Source organism: Bos indicus, chromosome 1, assembly GCF_029378745.1.
Source record: "Bos indicus isolate NIAB-ARS_2022 breed Sahiwal x Tharparkar chromosome 1, NIAB-ARS_B.indTharparkar_mat_pri_1.0, whole genome shotgun sequence".
NCBI classification, from domain to species: Eukaryota; Metazoa; Chordata; class Mammalia; order Artiodactyla; family Bovidae; genus Bos; species Bos indicus.
The window spans coordinates 37,225,960-37,244,484 of NC_091760.1; the positions used below are offsets into that span (position 1 = coordinate 37,225,960).

Here is an 18,525-nt window from a genome sequence, read left to right on the forward strand (position 1 = left end):
GAAAAGACCCTGATGTTGGGAAAGATTGAAGGCAGGAGGAGAAGGGGACATCAGAGGATGAGATGGTTGGATGGCATCACTGACTCAATGGACATGAGTTTGGGTAAACTCCAGGAGGTGGTGATGGACAGGGAGGCCTGGTGTGCTGCTATTCATGGCATCACAAAGAGTCGGACACGACTGAGCAACTGAACTGAACTGTGTAAATATACTGCATCTCCTTTATCCATTCATCTGATGATGGACACTTAGGTTGCTGACATGTCTTGGTTATTGTAAATAGTGTTGCTATGGACATTGGAGTGCACCTATCTTTTCAAAGTACAGTTTTCTCCAGATATGTGCCCAGGAGTGGGATTGCAGGATCATATGGTTCCTCTATTTTAGTTTTTAAGGAACCTCTGTACTATTTCCCATAGTGGCTGCACCAACTTACATTCCCACCAAAAGTATAGGAGAGTTCTGTTTTCTCCATGCCATCTCCAACATCTGTTAACTGTAGTCTTTTTAATGATGGCCATTCTGACAGGTATGAGGTGATATCTCATTGTAGTTTTGATTGGCACTTCTTTAGTAATTAAAAGTATTGAGCATCTTTTCATGTGCTTGTTGGCCATTTGTATGTCTTCTTTGAAATGTCTATTTAGGTCTTCTGCCTATTTTTTGATTGGGTTTTTTGGTGTTTTTTTTAATATTAAACTGTATGACTTGTTTTTGTGTTTTGGAAATTAAGCCCTTGTCAGTAGCATCATTTACAAATATTTTCTTCCATTCTGAGGGTTGTCTTTTCCTTTAGCTTACAGTTTACTTTGCTGTGCAAAATCTTAATAAATTTAATAAGGTCCCATTTATTCATTTAAAATTTTTATTTCCATTACTCTAGGAGATGGATCAAGAAATACTGTCGCGAGTTACGTCAAAGACTGTTTCATCTGTGTTTTCCTCTAAGAGTTTTTAGTATTCAATCTTACATTTAGGTTTTTAATTCATATTGGGTTTTTTGTATGGTGTTACAGAATATTCTAATTTCATTCTTTAACATGTAGCTGTCTGTTTTCCTAGCACCATTTACTGGAGAGACTGTCTTTTCTCCATTCTATATTTTTTGCTCTTTTTTTCATAGATTAACTGACCAGACTAAGTAGATGATCCCAAATAGTGCATAATCCAGCTGCTTTCTAAAATTAAATTTAATTTCAAATGTACAGAAGAAGAATTATGTTTAAAGTAATCTCTGAAACTGAAATATCATCTGGTCAATTTACACATTTTCTGCATTTTCAGTATTTTCTAGTGTCTCTGGAAGATGTAGTCTCTGTGCTTTCCTCTTATCTCAGTCGGTGAAGAATCTGCCTGCAATGCAGGAGACCCAGGTTCGATTCCTGGGTTAGGAAGATCCCCTGGAGAAGGAAATGGCAACCCACTCCAGTATTCTTGCCTGGAGAGTCCCATGGACAAAGGAGCCTGGCAGGAAACAGTCCACGGGGGCCTCAAGAGTCAGACACTACTTAGCAACTAAACCACCACCAGTGGAAAATGCATGGTGAAGGGGATTGGAAGATTGTTGGGATTTATTAGGAAGGATATGAGTTGGATAGGATATAACTGTTGTCTTAAGTATCCCAGAATTTGGACATTCTTTCACATTTGTGATCTTGAGATCCTGGTTAATACATATACCTCAAGAAACCCTGGATTCCTACACAAAACGGAACAAAGAGGTTTTGTTTGAAGATACTCTTGCAACAGATTGTATGAGCATGTCGACTCTTTGCAACCCTATGGACTGTAACCCACCAGGCTCCTCTGTCGATGGGATTCTCCAGGAAAGAATGCTGGAATGGGTTGCCATGCCCTCCTCCAGGGGATCTTCCCAGTCCAAGGATCAAACCCACATCTCTTATGTCTCCTGCATTGGCAGACAGGTTCTTTACCACTAGGACCACTTGAGACGCCCCTTGCAATAGATTTTTTAGTCACTCATTTGTGTCCAACTCTTTTGCAACCCCTGCCAGGCTCCTCTGACCATGGGGTTTCCCAGGCAAGAATACTGGAGTAGGTTTCTATTTCTCTAGAGAATCTTCCTGACCCAGGGATCAAACCCGCATCTCCAGCTGGGCAGGAGGTTTCTTTACCACTGAGCCACCTGGGGTTGTCTATATCTATATCTTTACATCTTTATTTATATCTAAGCCAATTATTGCTTACTGAAGACAGTCCCTAGATCCTAGTTGACTTTGTGCTGTCCAATTAAGAAACAAACTGAAAGATTTAAATCTCCTAGTTTCTTTCCAAGTATATGGAGGATCCCTTCTGTTTATGACATTAGGTTTTGATATGTACAGAATTGCAGGATGGAACTGAAAAGTGATGCTCTTTGGATTTACTGTTTTTGTATAACAATACTAAGGTTCTCTCATCTACAGACTCCCTTCATACAAAGACACATTGAACTCCAGCTTTTGTGAATATGAGGTATTCTTCTATGCACAGGGAACCTGCCATCTTATACATAAACTTGGAAGCTTTCAGCAGGCTTGGGATTTGCCTGGCAAACTGAATGACGTGAAATAGTTTCTGATGTATAAACTGATACTCACTACTTTGTAGGTCTACTATACAATTGTACAGGAGGTGGCGAACAAAACCATCCCAAAGAAAAAGAAAAGCAAGACAGTGATTATTTGAGGAAGCTTTACAAACAGCAGAAGAATGAAGAGAGCCAAAAAGCAAGGGAGAGGGAAAGATGCATCCAATTAAACACAGAGTTCCAAGAATAGCTAGGAGAGACAAGAAGGCCTTCTTAATGAACAGTGCTTAATAGTAGAAGAAAACAACAAATGGGGAAAGACTAGAGATCTCTTCAGGCAAATCAGAAACATCAAGGGAGCATTCCATCCAAAGGTGGGCACAATAAAGGATATAAATGGTAGAGACCCAGTAGTTGCCAAAGAGATCAGAAGAAATGGAAAGAACACAAAGAACTGTATAAAAAATAGACCTTAATGAACCCAATTACTTCAAGGTGTGGTTAGTCACCCAGAGCCAGACATTCTGGAGTTCGAAGTGGGCCTTAAGAAGTACTGGTGTTAATAAAGCTAGTGGATGCAATGAAATTCCAGCAGAACTATTCAGAGCCCTAAAGGAGGATGCCATCATGGTTTTTCATTCACTGTGTCAGCAAATCTGGAAGACCCAGCAGTGGCCACAGAACTGGAAAAGGTCAGTCCTCATCCCAATTCCCAAGAAGCGTAGTACCAAAGAATGTGCTAACTATGAGACAATCGCACTCATTGCTCATGCTAAAAATCATGCTTAAAATCTTGCATGTTAGGCTTCAGCATTATGCGAACTAAGAACTTCCAGATATCCAAGCTGGATTTAGAAAAGGAAGAGGAGCTAGAGATCAAATTGTCAACATTTGCTGGATTATAGAGAAAGCAAGGGAAATTCAGAAAAACATCTAACTCTGTTTCATCCACCACACTAAAGCCTTTGTGTGGATAATGACAAACTGTGGAAAGTTCTTAGAGAAATGGGAATACCAGACCATCTTACCTGTCTTCTGAGAAATCTGTATGCAGGTCAAGATATAACCCTGTATAGAACAACTGATTGGCTCAAGATTGATAAAAGAATAGTACAGGGCTGTCTGCTGTCACCTGGTTTGTTTAACCTATACGCTGAGCACATCATGAGAAATGCCAAGCTGGAATCAAGATAGGTGGGAGAAACATCAACAACCTCAGATATGCAGGTGATACCACTCTAATGGCAGAAAACGAGAAACTAAAGAGCCTCATGATGAGGGTGAAGAAGGGGAGTGAAAGAGCCAGCTTAGGACTAAATTTTAAAAAACCTAAGGTCATGGCATCTGTCCCCATTACTTCATTGCAAATAAAAGAGGAAAAAGTGAAAGTAGTGACAGATTTCCTCTTCTTGGACTCTAAAATCACGGCAGATGGCAACTTAAGCCATGAAATCAGAAGACGATTGCTTCTTGGCAGGAAAGCAATGACAAACCTAGACAGTGTGTTGAAAAGCGGGGACATTATTCTGCTGACAAAGGTCTATATAGTCAAGGCTCTGCTCTTCCCAGTGGTCACTTATGGTTGTGAGAGCTGTACTGTAAAGAAGGCAGAACGCCAAAGAATTGATACCTTTGAACTGTGGTGCTGGAGAAGACTCCTGAAAGTGCCTTGGACAGCAAGGAGTCAAGTCAGTCAATTTTAAGGGAGATCAACCCTGAATATTCTCTGGAAGGATTGATGCTGAAACTGAAGCTCCAGTATTTTGGTCATCTGATGAGCACAGATGACTCATTGGAAAAGTCCTTGATACTGGGAAAGATTGAGGGCCGAAGAAGAAGAGAGCATCATGGGATTAGATGGCTGGACGACATCATGAATGTAATGAACATGAACCTGGACAAACTCTGGGAGATGGTGAGGGACAGGGAGGCCTGGAGTCCATGGGGTCTTAAAGAATAGAACACGACTGGGCAACTGAACAACAACAACACTTTGTAAGTCAGGGGGAATTGAGCTGGATGTATGACTATAAATGATTTTGTTTATGATTTTGAGAAATGTATATGTAATTTTGCTTATGCATATTTCTAGTACAGTGCCCTCTCTTCTCCTTTGACTGGTGGGTGGTATTCAGACATTGACAAATTATATATTTCCCAAAAGTACCCCACAAAGAGAATTTTATTTTGGACTTACACTCTGCCTTCCTTCATCCTTTTTAGTATATGTGATAGATCAGAAAAAAGGAAAACTTTTCATTTTTATTTGGAGAGTGTCTTTTTTTTAAAATTCCTGAATTTGTTCTATGTAGTTTAGTCACTAAGTGGTGTCCGACTCTGCAACCCCATGGATTGCAGCACACCAGGCTTCCTTGTCCTTCACTATCTCCCGGAGTTTGCTCCAACTCATGTCCATTGAGTTGGTGTTACCATCCAACCATCTCATCCTCTGTCACCCCTTTCTCCTCCTGCCTTCATTCTTTCCCAGCCTCAGAGTCTCTTCCAATGAGTCAGCTCTTTGAACCATGTGGGCAAAGTATTGCAGCTTCAGCTTCAGTATCAGTCCTTCCCTTGACGGACGTTGAAAGTTTTCCATTATCCAAATAATCCTCCTGTCTCTGGACTATGTGACATGTCATGACTTTACCTCTGTGATTCTTTTTCTTCTATATACCAGCATAGTTGAGCTTTTTCTCTATTTTAACACCAACCAGACTTCCTGTAAAGATGACCTTTTTCAACTGTGCTTAACTCTTCACAGTCAAGTTCCTTAAAGTCAGGCTGATGGTAATGGTTCCTTTTCACGCACATTACTTGGCTGGGTTCTCAAACAAGTCTTCAGTGAACTCAAGAATTTGTTCTCAGTCAAAACTTGAAATCCTTTTATAATTTAATTCTATTCAGTGCCACTCAATATTATTTTTTGGACTTATAAATAAGTTTCCTTTCACATTTGCTTTTCTTTTCATTCCTGTTTTCATCTCCTCCTCTTCTCTTCCTCAGCCTTCTCCTTCTTCCTTCCAAATGTAAGTCACTCAGAGGTTCTTATATATTAAGCTCTGCAATCTTTCCTTCTTTACCACTTTAATTCCTAACATTATCTTTATTCTTCATTTTCCAGAATACTTTCTTCATTTTGCTGTGTGTTGTCAGTTTTGTTTTATATCTGCACCTGATTACTTCCTCTTCTTTTAGGCTCCACATGTGCATGCATGCTAAGAAGCTTTAGTTGTGTCCAACTCTGTGTGATCCCATGGACTATAGCCCGCCAGGCTCCTCTGTCCATGGGATTCCCTAGGCAAGAATACTGGAGTGGGTTGCAAGCCCTCCTCCAAGGGATCTTCCCAACCCAGTGATCAAACTCAAGTCTCTTATGTCTCCTGCATTAGAAGGAGGGTTCTTTTTTTAAATTTATTTTTTTTACTGAAGGATAATTGCTTTATAGAATTTTGCTGTTTTCTGTCAAACCTCAAGGTGAATCAGCCATAGGTAAACATATATCCCCTCCCTTTTGAAACTCCCTCCAATCTCCCTCCCCATCCCACCCTTCTAGGTTGATACAGAACCCCTGTTTGAGTTTCCTGAAGAAGGCCGGTTCTTTACCACTAGCGCCGCCTTGGAAGCCCCTTTACTAAAGCCTTAGTAATCTTTATGCTTTTATACTTATCATACTTTGGAGAAGGCAATAGCAAGCCACTCCAGTACTCTTGCCTAGAAAATCCCATGGATGGAGGAGCCTGGTGGGCTACAGTCCATGGGGTCGCCACGAGTCAGTAGCGACTGAATGACTTCACTTTCACTGGCTTTAAAGTAGTTCATTGAATTAAATTCCCTCTTCTTTCTTCTATGTCATTAAACATTTCAGGAAAGCTATTCATTTGTGTGTCCCCATGGTGCTTTTCTGAATGGACTGCACAGAGATATTTTCTAGAATGTGATGACAATTTGAATACTGTGGGTGGGAATGGATGAATCCTAGCAAATTGTCTTGATTCACGCCGTGCCCAGTAACCCACTCTGCGCCTCTACTCTTCAGTCTCTCCCGTTTTCATACCAGGTTTAGATTTGTTGCACACTATGCTCTTGTCATGGGGGGAGAGGGTAGATAGGACAGTTTTATTCTGTTAAAATATGTAAGGTTGATGTTTTAACATTGTTCCTGAGGAAATTTTTCTGAAATTATAATAACAACAACAAAAAGACATATAGAAGCATGAAAATTAATGTATTTTTACAGAGCTTATTATTCTGTAGCCTCTTGAACATATCTAATGTATCTCACGCGGCCAATCTAGGCTGACTTAGTCACACACTGACACACCAGACCGGTGGTTCCTGAACTTGTCTGAGAGATGGAGACAGAGGATAGATAGTGTTGCATGCAGGTGTGGCAGTGATATTTGGCTTCTGGATGTATTCCTGTAGAGCTCATGGGTAGACTCCACTAACAGGTCCCTAAGTCTGAGTGACAACTTGATTGAAGGTTAAAAATGGCAGAATTTGGTCACAGTTTTTATGGAATAGAAAACTGCAGAAATAGTAGCAATTATACTTAATTATATTTATTTTTAATAAATAAATATATTTATTTATTAATTCTAGTGCACTATGTTCTGTGTACTAGAACATAGTCTCCTCTTGATTACTTTTCTTCATAGGGAATGAAGGTGGCATATATCCTACAAAATTGCCTGGCGAGAGAGTTGCTCTAAGAATCATTGAAATAGCCAGATTTTTAGTGTTGATGAAACTTTTCTTGGTAAGAGGCACTTTCAAAAATAAAAATATGGAGATTGGTGACCATGAATGATAAAAAGAGTTCAGAGAAGGTAGCCTTGAAGTATAAATCTGAGAGATTTTCTCGTGGGTTTACATATGGGAGAAGATGAAAGCTGAATGTCTGAGCTCAACAAGGTGGAAATGTCATGTACTCAGGGCAGGCTAGTGATAAGCCTCGGATTACAGAGGTTTCTTCTGAAGTCTTCGGTACATCTGAGCCTTCTGTACATGTAACTGTTTCTCAGAAGAGGATTATCCTTTTTGACTGATCGATCCTCACTCAGAATTTGGTGCATTAATACTTGACTTCCACAAAATTCTCTAAATTCAAATCTCTTGGATTGTCAAAATTTTAACACAGGCTTTGAGAGTTTGGCAGGCAGGAGTCAATTTGGTTTAAACAGACCAAACAATTGAACAGATTAAAAAACAATGCTAGGTTACTTCAGGCCAAAAACAAAAATAAAGATTAGATATTACATATTCTAAGTATTAACTCAAGTAGAAATTTTTAGAAAATTAATCTATACACACAGCAAGAATACTATATATTTTTAATGCTAAACACATCTTCACCAATTTTTAAGGCATCTATACAATGTTTTTATTATATGAGTTTTCTGGAGAGAGAATTTATTTCTCTTGTGATGGTTTACTGAGAATACAAAGCATTTGTCTCATTGTATTCTTTGTTTTGGAGGGTCTTACATTTGAGAGGTTGGCTCATGGAGCTATTTTTGTTTTATATCAATTCTTTTGTCTATCAGTTTGTGAACATCTTGTTCCTAAACACTCATCTGCATATAAACTTGCCGAGATTGGTGGTGGTAGTATATTGATAAAAGGATTTACCACAGTTTGTTAATCCATTCACCTGCTAACGACCATTAGGTTATTTCCAGTTTGGACTATTAAACTAAAGCTTCAGTAAGCATATTTCTATAAGTCTTTTCATGGAGTATGCTTGCTTTTTGGGTAAATCCTAGAGGTAGACTGGTTGGATTATATGATACATGGATATTTTGCTTAAAAAAAAAAAAGTCAGTCTTTTCCCAAACTTCTTGATTTATTATATATTTTAGCCAGCAGTGTATGAGTTCCATTTTCTCTATCTCCTTAGTAAAGTTAGCTTAGTATGGCCATCTTTTAAAATAGTAACTGTTTTAATAGGTATTTAATTGTCTCTCCTATAGTTTCAGTTTGCATTTCCTAATGAATAATAATGTTGAATATCTTTTCATGTGCTTATTTCTCATTCACATATCATCTTTGGAAAGCTGTCCAAATATTTTATTCAGTTTTTATTGGATTGTTTGCTTTCTTAAGCTCTCTCTATAAACTCTTAATAACAATAAATGCAAATATTTCCCCAAGTTTATGATTTGTCTTTTTATTTTAACAGTGTCTTATAAATAGCAGAAGCTTTTAATTTGGTGAAATTTGATTTATACACTTGTTCTTTTATTAATTTTACTTTTGGTGACACATTTAAAAATCTATGCCAAAATCACAAAGATTTTCTACTGTGACTTTTTTTTCTGGAGCTTTTGTAGTTTTAGGTTTTATGTTAGATCTATGATCCCTTTATGAATCGATTTTTGTGTATAATGTAAGGTAAGAACTAAAGTTTATTTTTTGCAGTTGTATATAGCTAGTTATCACAATGTCACTTGAAAGTGTTATTCACCACTGGATTAACTTTATACGTTTTTCAAAAATCAGCTATCTATATGTGTGTGGGTCTATTTCTGAACTTTCTATTCTCTTCCCTTGATCCATTTGTCTGCCTTTATGCCAATACCAGACAGTTTTGACTATTGTTGCTTTTTTAATGTCTTGAAATCAGTTAATGTCCTTCCGACTTTCTTCTTTTTCAAAGTTATTTTATGTATTCTAGCTCCTTTGCATTTCAACCCTTTACCTAGGTTTTGGTAGTGTTAACATCTTACATAATCATGGCATATTTATCAAAACAAAGAAATTAACATTGGTACAATACTATTCACTGAACTAAAGGTTGCAATATAATAGAACTCTCCAGTTTTTTCTTTAACATCTTCTTGCTGACCCAGGATCAAGGTCAGGATACCAAGTTGCCTTTAATCATTATATTCAGATTTCTCCAGTATGTGATAATTTCTCTGTCTTTCCTTGTTTTTCTTGACTTTGACACATTTGAAGACTGTTGGTGAAATATTTTGTAGAATTTTCCTCAATTTGGGCTTGTCAAATATCTTTTCATGATAAGGTTGAGTTCATGGATTTTGAAAAGTGTATTCTCTTTTTGACATATTTTTAGATTTGACCTGGTAAAATTTTGTTTGAAAATCTTACATCTATATGAAGAATAGTGGTCTGTAATTTTTAAAAATCTAATAATGTTTTTGTTTGAATTTGGTATCAGGTAATAGCTAGCTTGCAGAATGAGTTAGGAAAAAATTGTTTCCTTTTAATTTTCTGGAAGAGTGTTTGCAGAATTGGTATTCTTTTTCTTAAATGTTTTGTGGAATGCACCAATGAAGCCACCAGGGTCTTGTGTTTTCTTTGTGGGAAAGTTTTAAGATCCAATTCAATTTATTTAGTAGATATTGGGATCTTCAGGTTTTCCATTTATTCCTGAGTGAGCTTTGGCAATTTTCATCTTTCAAGAAATATGCCCCTTTCCTCTGAGTTATCTAGTATATTGGCGTAATATTATTCACAGAAATATCTTCTTATATTTTTAGATATCTGCAGAGTCCATAATGGGCTTCCCTGGTGGCTCAGAGGGTAAAGAATCCACCTGCAGTGCAGGAGACCTGGGTTCAATCCCTTGGTTGGGAAGATACCCTGAAGGGGAGCATGGCAACCCACTGCAGTATTCTTGCCTGGAGAATCCCCATGGACTGAGGAGCCTGGCAGCCTACAGTCCATGGGGTCACAATGAGTCGGACTCAACTAAGCATAGCACAGCACAGAGTCCATAGTAATGCCAGCTCTCTCATTCCTGATATTTGTAATTAATGTCATTTTTTTCGCCTGCTATATCTGGTTAAATATTTTCTATTTCATTGATCTCACAGAACCAGCTTTTTATATTCTTGCTTTTCTTGTTTCTATCTTATTTAGTTTCCAATCTCTATAATTTTCTGTCTTCTACTTAATTAAGTAGGAAGATTCCCTGAAAAAGGAAATGGCTACCCACTCCAGTATTTTTGCCTGGAGAATTCCATGTAGAGAGGAGCCTGGCAGGTTACAATCCATGGAGTCACAAAGAGCAGGACACAACCGAGCAACTAACACTTTCACTTTCAGTGAGAGTGGATATCCACTTTTAGTGAGAGTGGATATGCTTGTCTGGTATCAGTCTATAATGGGAATAGCTCATATTTCAGTGCAAACTGAATGATTTGATTTTTATTTCAGTTTGAAGTTTTTTTCCATTAATTAGTTTTTTCTTAGTAGTTTACTGAGTTTTATGAGAAATGGACTTGAATTTTATAAAATTACTTTTGAACACATATTGAGTATTTTTGTGAATTATGAGCATGACAAATTAAATGTTTCCTAATAATAAATCATTACATTGTTTGAATGAGATCAAGTTGGTGCTAGCAGATTATTATGTTATTGAAATGTTAAATGTTTTATTTTGGAATGTTGCATATGGTATGTGTTATTACTTTATTTTAGTTTTGAACTATTTTTTATGTTTTAATATCAGATTTACATACAGCAGTTTCACGGAACAAATTTATTATATTTCTATGTTCATTATACTCTGACAAAGTTTGTATAACATTATAAATATATCTTCATTGAAAGTTGGAAAGAACTCAACTGAAAGAAGAATTTGAGCAAGAATTATTTGAGAATTAATTTTTTCATAAGTCATAATTATTTTTTCCCATCTTTATAGGTTCATTTAAACCTCTACAATGTCTTGCATTGTATTTAATGTTTATATGCTTTAGTTAAAGCATGTTCTTTGAAACAGGAATTTTATTTGCTGAGTAGGTTTGAAAGTGGAAAAAATTCAGAAATGTAATTTTTCTCTGTCTTAAATTCTTGTTAGTTCCATTTGTTTTGAATTTCTTTATTCTTTTCCATGTGATAGCAGGATTTCCACACTGCATTCTTCTCCTCCCCACTTTTTTTAAAAGTTTCATTGCATCTGGGTACCAGAACTTGGTTCATCCTTTAATGTTTCACTTTTCAGTGAAATTTTGTGTCAGATGTGTCTTTTCAAATTAGCGTCAGGTTATGTATTCTTAGACCTTGTATTGAAGTTAGGAAACATGGAAAATACACATAGTGTAAATGTTAGAGCTTAATTACCACAAAGTGAATTCACCTACACTGCCAGCATCTGGGCCAACAAACAGAACATTATCACCACCCCAGAAGATTTGTGTTCCCTTGTAATCTCCACTTCCCCCAGATGTATTATTATCCTGACTAGTAACACCATAGTTAGTATGAACTGATTTTGTACTTTTATACATAAAATTACAAATGAGTTTTTGTGCATATACTTTTCAATCAGTATTTTTTATGTGATATTCATTCATGTAGTTCTATGATGCTAGATTTTCTGTTAATTTTCATTGTTGCTTGGTATTTTGTTGAATGAATATATCACAATTTACTTATATATTCTATTATTGATTGACACTTAATTCTAGTTTGAAGCTATTAGGAATAATACTCCATGAATATCCTAGTATATGTATTTTGGTGCCAATATTCATGCATTGCATGCCTCTTGAGATGTATCTAAGAATGGAATATAATATATACATATGTATGTGTGCATATATATATATAATATACTAATTAAGCTATATAATCACGAGTTATTAGCTTTGTAAGTTTTCATATTAGTTTAGTCACATTCTGATAATGTGTCGTAGTATCTCTCTGTAGTTTAAATATGTGTTTGACTGGTTTCTAACAATCCTGAACACCTTTTCATATTGCATTAGTATTTGGATATCCTCTTTTGTGATGTGCTCATTCCATGTTTTGCCTGTCATTCTAACTGCACTGCTTATTTTATCTGAGTAACTTGCAGAAGTTGTAATGAATATGAGTCTCTTTTTCGGATATATGCATTGCAAATATTTATTTTTCCCATTCTTTGATGGCATTTCTTGATGACTGAGAATTTTTCATTTTAGTTTATCAATTTTTAATGGTTATAGCTTTCTATGTTTTAAGAAATCTTTCCATACATCAAGATCATGGTGTTACTCTATATTACTATATAGATGTATGTTAGAATGTGATATACATGCAGTAGGGTGTGCTGTTCCCTCCCCTCTTTAAAGTATTGATGTTAAGACACAACACACAAAATCCAGCAATCACAAGTAACTTTAGTTGTTACTATTCATGCATGTTGCATGCTCAATGGTGTCCAACTTTTTGGGACCCTATGGACTGTAGTCCACCAGACTCCTCTGTCCGTGGGATTTTCCAGGCAAAAATACTGGAATGGGTTGCCATGTCCTTCTTCAGGAGATCTTCTACACTCAGGCATCAAACTCATATATCCTGTGTTGGCAGGCGGATTCTTGACTGCTGAGCCACCAGGAAGCCCTATTATTCATGCAGGCAGAAGCAAAATGAAGAAGTTCTTTGGGTTAGGAGTGACTGTCTCTCACCAGCAAGAGTTTGCTTTTGGATTTGTGGCAGAGGAGAGGGAAAAGAGTGACAGAGGTTATGGCAGAAAGATATATAAACATAAATATACTAGTTTAGATGAGATATGCTTAGAGTATAAGTAGAATTGAATAGAAAAAAGAGCATAAGAAATAGTGGAATTGAAAAGAAAAAAATTCTATTAATTAGTGAATTAATATATGAAAGAGATAAAATCAACAGATACTGGCATCTAGATGGTTTTGGAAGGTGAATCTGTCCAGGATGATTTCAAAGATATTGAATTAGATGAGTAGATTTTAAGGACCAAGATAGAAGATGCAGAAAAGATGATTTCCTTACAAGGAGAAAAAACTTTATTGATTCTTATGTTTTGTACTTGAATTGTTTTGAGATTTTGGGGTAGAGTGGGACATGACTGAGTGATTAAGCATGCATGCTCGCATATAAGACGAACTTCCATTTCACTTTAAGAGTCTATTATTTCATGCAATAAATTTATCTCAATTTTTTTTTAAACTAAAGCAATCATTGAAAGAATACCCAAAATAGCTATTACCTATTACTGAACATTGGAGAAGGCAGTGGCACCCCACTCCAGTACTCTTGCCTGGAAAATCCCATGGATGGAGGAGCCTGGTAGGCTGCAGTCCATGGGGTCGCTAAGAGTCAGGCACGACTGAGCGACTTCACTTTCACTTTTCACTTTCATGCTTTGGAGGAGGAAATGGCAACCCACTCCAGTGTTCTTTCCTGGAGAATCCCAGGGACGGCGGGGCCTGGTGGGCTGCCGTCTATGGGGTCGCAGAGTCGGACACGACTGAAGCGACTTAGCAGCAGCATTACTGAGCATCTCCTATATCTTGGGCACTGTTTTACATTTTAGATATATTATTTAGTCTTTAGTCCAATAAATTAAACATTATATTTACCTATTTTACATATGAGCAGCTGAATGTTTAGAAAACTTTACTCAAAATTTACACACAAAATTTGTCACTACAAAATTGTTTGAGAAAATTAACATCCCTATCAGACCCTCTTCTGAAACCTCTTCACTGTTTTGTTAACAGGTGTCATTTCCTCAAGAGGAAAAAACTCTAAGAAGCTAAAGAGAAGAATCTCAATTGGTGACACTTTTTTTCAACCTCATTTACACCTCAATTTTGAGACACCTATAATATTTAGGAATTAACAGAAAGGTTATAAGACAGATGTTTGCCACTTCTTAAGTTATTTGTTTAGAAGTATTTGTTGTCCATGGAATCCAGCTAAAAGACTGTATCAGTTACTGAAACATCCCTACAAGCCAACTGCTTTCAGAAAGACCTCTATGACTAGCACAAGATGGTGCCACTAGCATATTATGATCAACGCTTCATGCCATTAGAACACTCTTACCAACTGGCCGCAACCAGCTCATTAACACGTCAATACACAGACAAAAAATTAAATCAGCCCAATAACCAATCTGTGGTCAGAGTACAATCCCATAGTAATAACCCTGTAGTGCCTCCACCGAACTCTAGCCAGAAGGTACAGAGATGCTCAGAATTGCCCTCTGTCAAGTCTCAGGACACAATTTCAGGGGACTGCTATAACAGGGTTCTAAAATCACCATTATCTCACTCCAAACATCAGGCCACACCTTCACTACACCTCCAGCGGAGAACTCCCTTGTGGCCTAATAAGAAAGCCCTGAGCTCGCCTTTGTTCCACCCTAAACCTCAGAACACATCTTCATTTGACCTCATTAAGACATTGCCACCAGAGCCGACTCAAACAGACTGTAGCTCACAGTTATCCTTTCCTAAACCTCAGAATACATCTTCCCTAGATCTTTTCTGGACATCACCTTCACTGAAATCTATTCGAAGAGTGTCAAGTTCATCACTATATGCTGTCAAACATCAAGAAACTCCTTCCCCAGACTACCTATGGACATCATCATCTTTGGAATCTAATCAAAGAGACTTTAACTCAGCATTACCCCAGTCCAAGCCTCAGAAAGCCTCTTCATTGGACAGCCTATGGTCATCTTTGTTAGAGCGCAATCAAAGATGTTTGAGCTCACCATCACTCAACTCTACATCTCAAATAAATGACTTGTTTCAGACATCACCTGAAGCCCATCATTTGGAGCCTAGTCAAATGACTCTGAGCTCATCATTACCTGACTCCAGACTTCAGACACCACCTGTATTAAGGTCCAATTCCAGTGTTCTGAGATTACCACTGTCGAATTCAAAACCAAGAAAGTCACCTTTACCATACTCTGTCCACCAGTCAAAGAGTTTGCCATTGTTCCAGCCCCAAACACTTGATCATGACTTCAGGACCCCAAGCCCAGCAATGTGTCACTCCAGATTGCAGAACACCACTTCACCAAGTGACAAACACAAAGCCACAGATCTTTCCTCACCTCATCCCAAACCAAATGTCTCAGGTCAATCAATATTAAGCTCCAGGCACTCCATGAAGAACATAGCTGCTTTACCACTGGGCTCCAGACTCCAGCGTAAAAGCAGTTTTGGTCATTATGAAGAGACAGGACCCAGTAAAGACATTCCATGGACTTTAGATTACACTCAACCCTGCATTGTTAAAGGTGGAACTGTCCCCGATGATGTTGTAAATAAAATTGTCAATTCTCTGTCCAAGACCAGAATCCAGAGGGATCTCTGTAGGCAGATTCTCTTTCGAAGGATGAGGGGAAGACCAAATCCTCGTCCTGGTCCCCGCCTTTCATCAAGTTATATGGTTTGTTTAGCCTGTGCCTCTTGCATAAAATCTCACTGTAGCCATCTTACAGGAAGGAAAGACCCCCATGCTGCCACACTATTTGTCATCCCAACACCTGAGCTCACTCCTGAGAAAGAGATAATGGTGAAACTAGTTTTTATCCTTTCCATACCAGAGACTACTTTTTTACTCCCTGTGAAAGAAAATCAGCCTGATGAAGCTCCTGAAGACAATCTTGAAGGAATGGAGAAGATATCAAACATTTCCCCTACATCGGAATCTGATATCACTCAGGGATCTAATGAAAAGAAGACCTGGCTGACAGTAGCCCCCGAAAACCAAGCTGTAAGCCAACAGCCCCAGGCTGTAGACTGGCTGCTTTATGTGAAGAAAAACAGTAACCCTCAGTTCCAGTCCGTACTTCCATCCTCTTCCTCCTCCACCTCTTTGTCCTCCTCATCCTCTTCATCTTCCTCTTCCTCTTCCTTTTCCACTGTAGCCCCCTTACCCCCTCCTCCTCCTCCTCCAAAAGAGTCTAAGGTCTCAGACTGTGTGTTCACTAAGTTACTTAGTTACCACCGGTTGCCTCCAGGGGTCTCCTGGCTTGAGTTTATACGTAGTAAAAATCACCAGCCACTTCCTGGAAAACCATGTCCAAGTCAATCACCATCTCCCAAAGCAAGGCCTATGAGGAATAACACCACAGTTAAAAGGAGAAAGGGGCCCAAGACAGTGTTCAAAATTTTCCAGACAAAGTTTCAAAATGAGAGAAATCTTGACTAAATTAACTTTTTGTTTCTTTGAAGGCAGTTGACCTCTTAGTTCTTTGACATTAGTTTGATTTCCTAACATGCTTATTAAAATTCTTAGTATTAACTAAGTGTGCCTCTATATTTCAGCTGATGAAGCAATTAGTTAAGGGGAACTATTACTCTTAAGTCTATTTTAAGAGTTTTAAATAATAAACTTAATAGTCTTAAATAATAGACTATGAGCTTCTAAAAGCCCAAAATGGAATCCTATGTTTTTAACCATGTGCCTGGCTTACAGTAGCCACTAGAAAATAATTGTTAAATGAATTAATAATAACTGGCCACAGACCATAAATATCTCATTTGTCTTGCCTTGAACAGTATCCAACTCACTGCTATCCTCCTTCCTCATAAGACATAATAATGGCAATATCCTTAAAACAAGTTATGCTAATCTGGTTCCCTATCTCTAAAGGAAATTCAGATCATGTTTAACAGTTAATAGATATAGGAAGGAATCTTTTCAGTCATGTGCTCCTAGAGACAATTCTTCTATGGTAAGATCCTGCACTCTTAAATGCAATGATTTATTCAACCTTAGCAAATCTCAGAAAAGAATAACCAACTGGTACAGATAACCCTACCTCATGCTAACTGTGCCAATATTTAAGTGATAGGCTGTAAAGTCACCTGTTCATCACTTCTACTTATACAACATAAATGAGTTAATAAAAATGTTAAAAAAATGTTTCTGTTCCACTGGGTCTACTAGTAGTGGGAAGAGAAGGGAATTGTCTTACCTACTACCTTAAATAATTATACCTATCCAAAAGAGCTAGAATTAGTTTTTCTTGCATATACTGATGACTCACTATTCTGCCTCTTCACTCTACTTCTTTCTAATCACTAAATTGCATATCATACATTCCAGTTGAAACATTGTACAGGCATCTTTACAGTTTGCACCTTCACATCCTTTGCATCCTTGTCCTCTGTGTTCCCTGTTTTAGTGGCTGTACCACCATCTGTCATGGAGTCTGTTTTCTCATTGCCTGTCCCCCTCCAAGTCCGTGAGTCCCATGACCTTATCTATCAGTTCAGTTCAGTTGCTCAGTCGTGTCCAACTCTTTGCGACCCTATGAATCGCAGCACACCAGGCCTCCCTGTCTATCACCAACTCCCAGAGTTCACTCAGACTTATGTCCATCGAGTCAGTGATGCCATCCAGCCATCTCATCCTCTGGCATCCCCTTCTCCTCCTGCCCTCAATCCCTCCAAGCATCAGAGTCTTTTCCAATGAGTAAACTCTTTGCATGAGGTGGCCAAAGTATTGGAGTTTCAGCTTTAGCATCATTCCTTCCAAAGAAATCCCAGGGCTGATCTCCTTCAGAATGGACAGGTTGGACCTCCTTGCAGTCCAAGGGACTCTCAAGAGTCTTCTCCACCACCACAGTTCAAAAGCATCAATTCTTCGGCGCTCAGCCTTCTTCACAGTCCAACTCTCACATTCATACATGACCACAGGAAAAACCATAGCCTTGACTAAACGACCTTATCTATAGAATCCAGCTTTTTTCTCCAACCCTATTGCCACTGTTCTAGTTGTGGTCACAGATTTGTCAGCTGTATTACTGAAATAACTCCTAAACATGCATTTTAACTTTTGAACGTATTTCTAAGATCAAAGTTGATGATGCCATTTCACTGTTTATAACCTTTATCATTCCTTCTATGATTGAGTCATGATAATTTTCAAGACTGATTTCTTTCTCTTTTCCAGTCTCAGCCACGTTAATTTCTTTACAGTGGGAAGCAAGCCTCCTACATTTCTAAATCAACAATTCTGGTGTCTAGAATAATCTTTCCATTTATATATTTTTGCTCTACAGGGCTCTAACATCTTCTGGGAAGCCTTTCCCTGATCCATGTACAACTGAAGGGTTTAGTTGGCTTTCATATTACCATGAAACTTTATTTTTACTCTTTATACTGGTCTTCACCATAATATAAACCAATTGTTTCTTGTCTGTCTTCACTCACTAGAATGAAAACTTATTATTCACCATTTTATGTCTATTT

The 18,525-nt window shown here is 37.8% G+C and overlaps 1 protein-coding gene across 2 annotated transcripts in view; it reads left to right on the forward strand.

Moving 5' to 3' along the window:
* Positions 1 to 17,704, forward strand: part of CSNK2A2IP (casein kinase 2 subunit alpha' interacting protein) — a 138,970-nt gene extending 121,266 nt beyond the window's left edge. For both annotated transcript variants that reach the window (XM_070786705.1, XM_070786709.1), the window contains one exon: positions 14,026 to 17,704. In XM_070786705.1, coding sequence (XP_070642806.1) covers positions 14,300 to 16,477 — 2,178 coding nt within the window. In that variant the 5' untranslated portion in view covers positions 14,026 to 14,299 and the 3' untranslated portion in view covers positions 16,478 to 17,704. The remainder of the gene's footprint in view (positions 1 to 14,025) is intronic.
* The last annotated feature ends 821 nt before the right edge of the window (positions 17,705 to 18,525 follow it).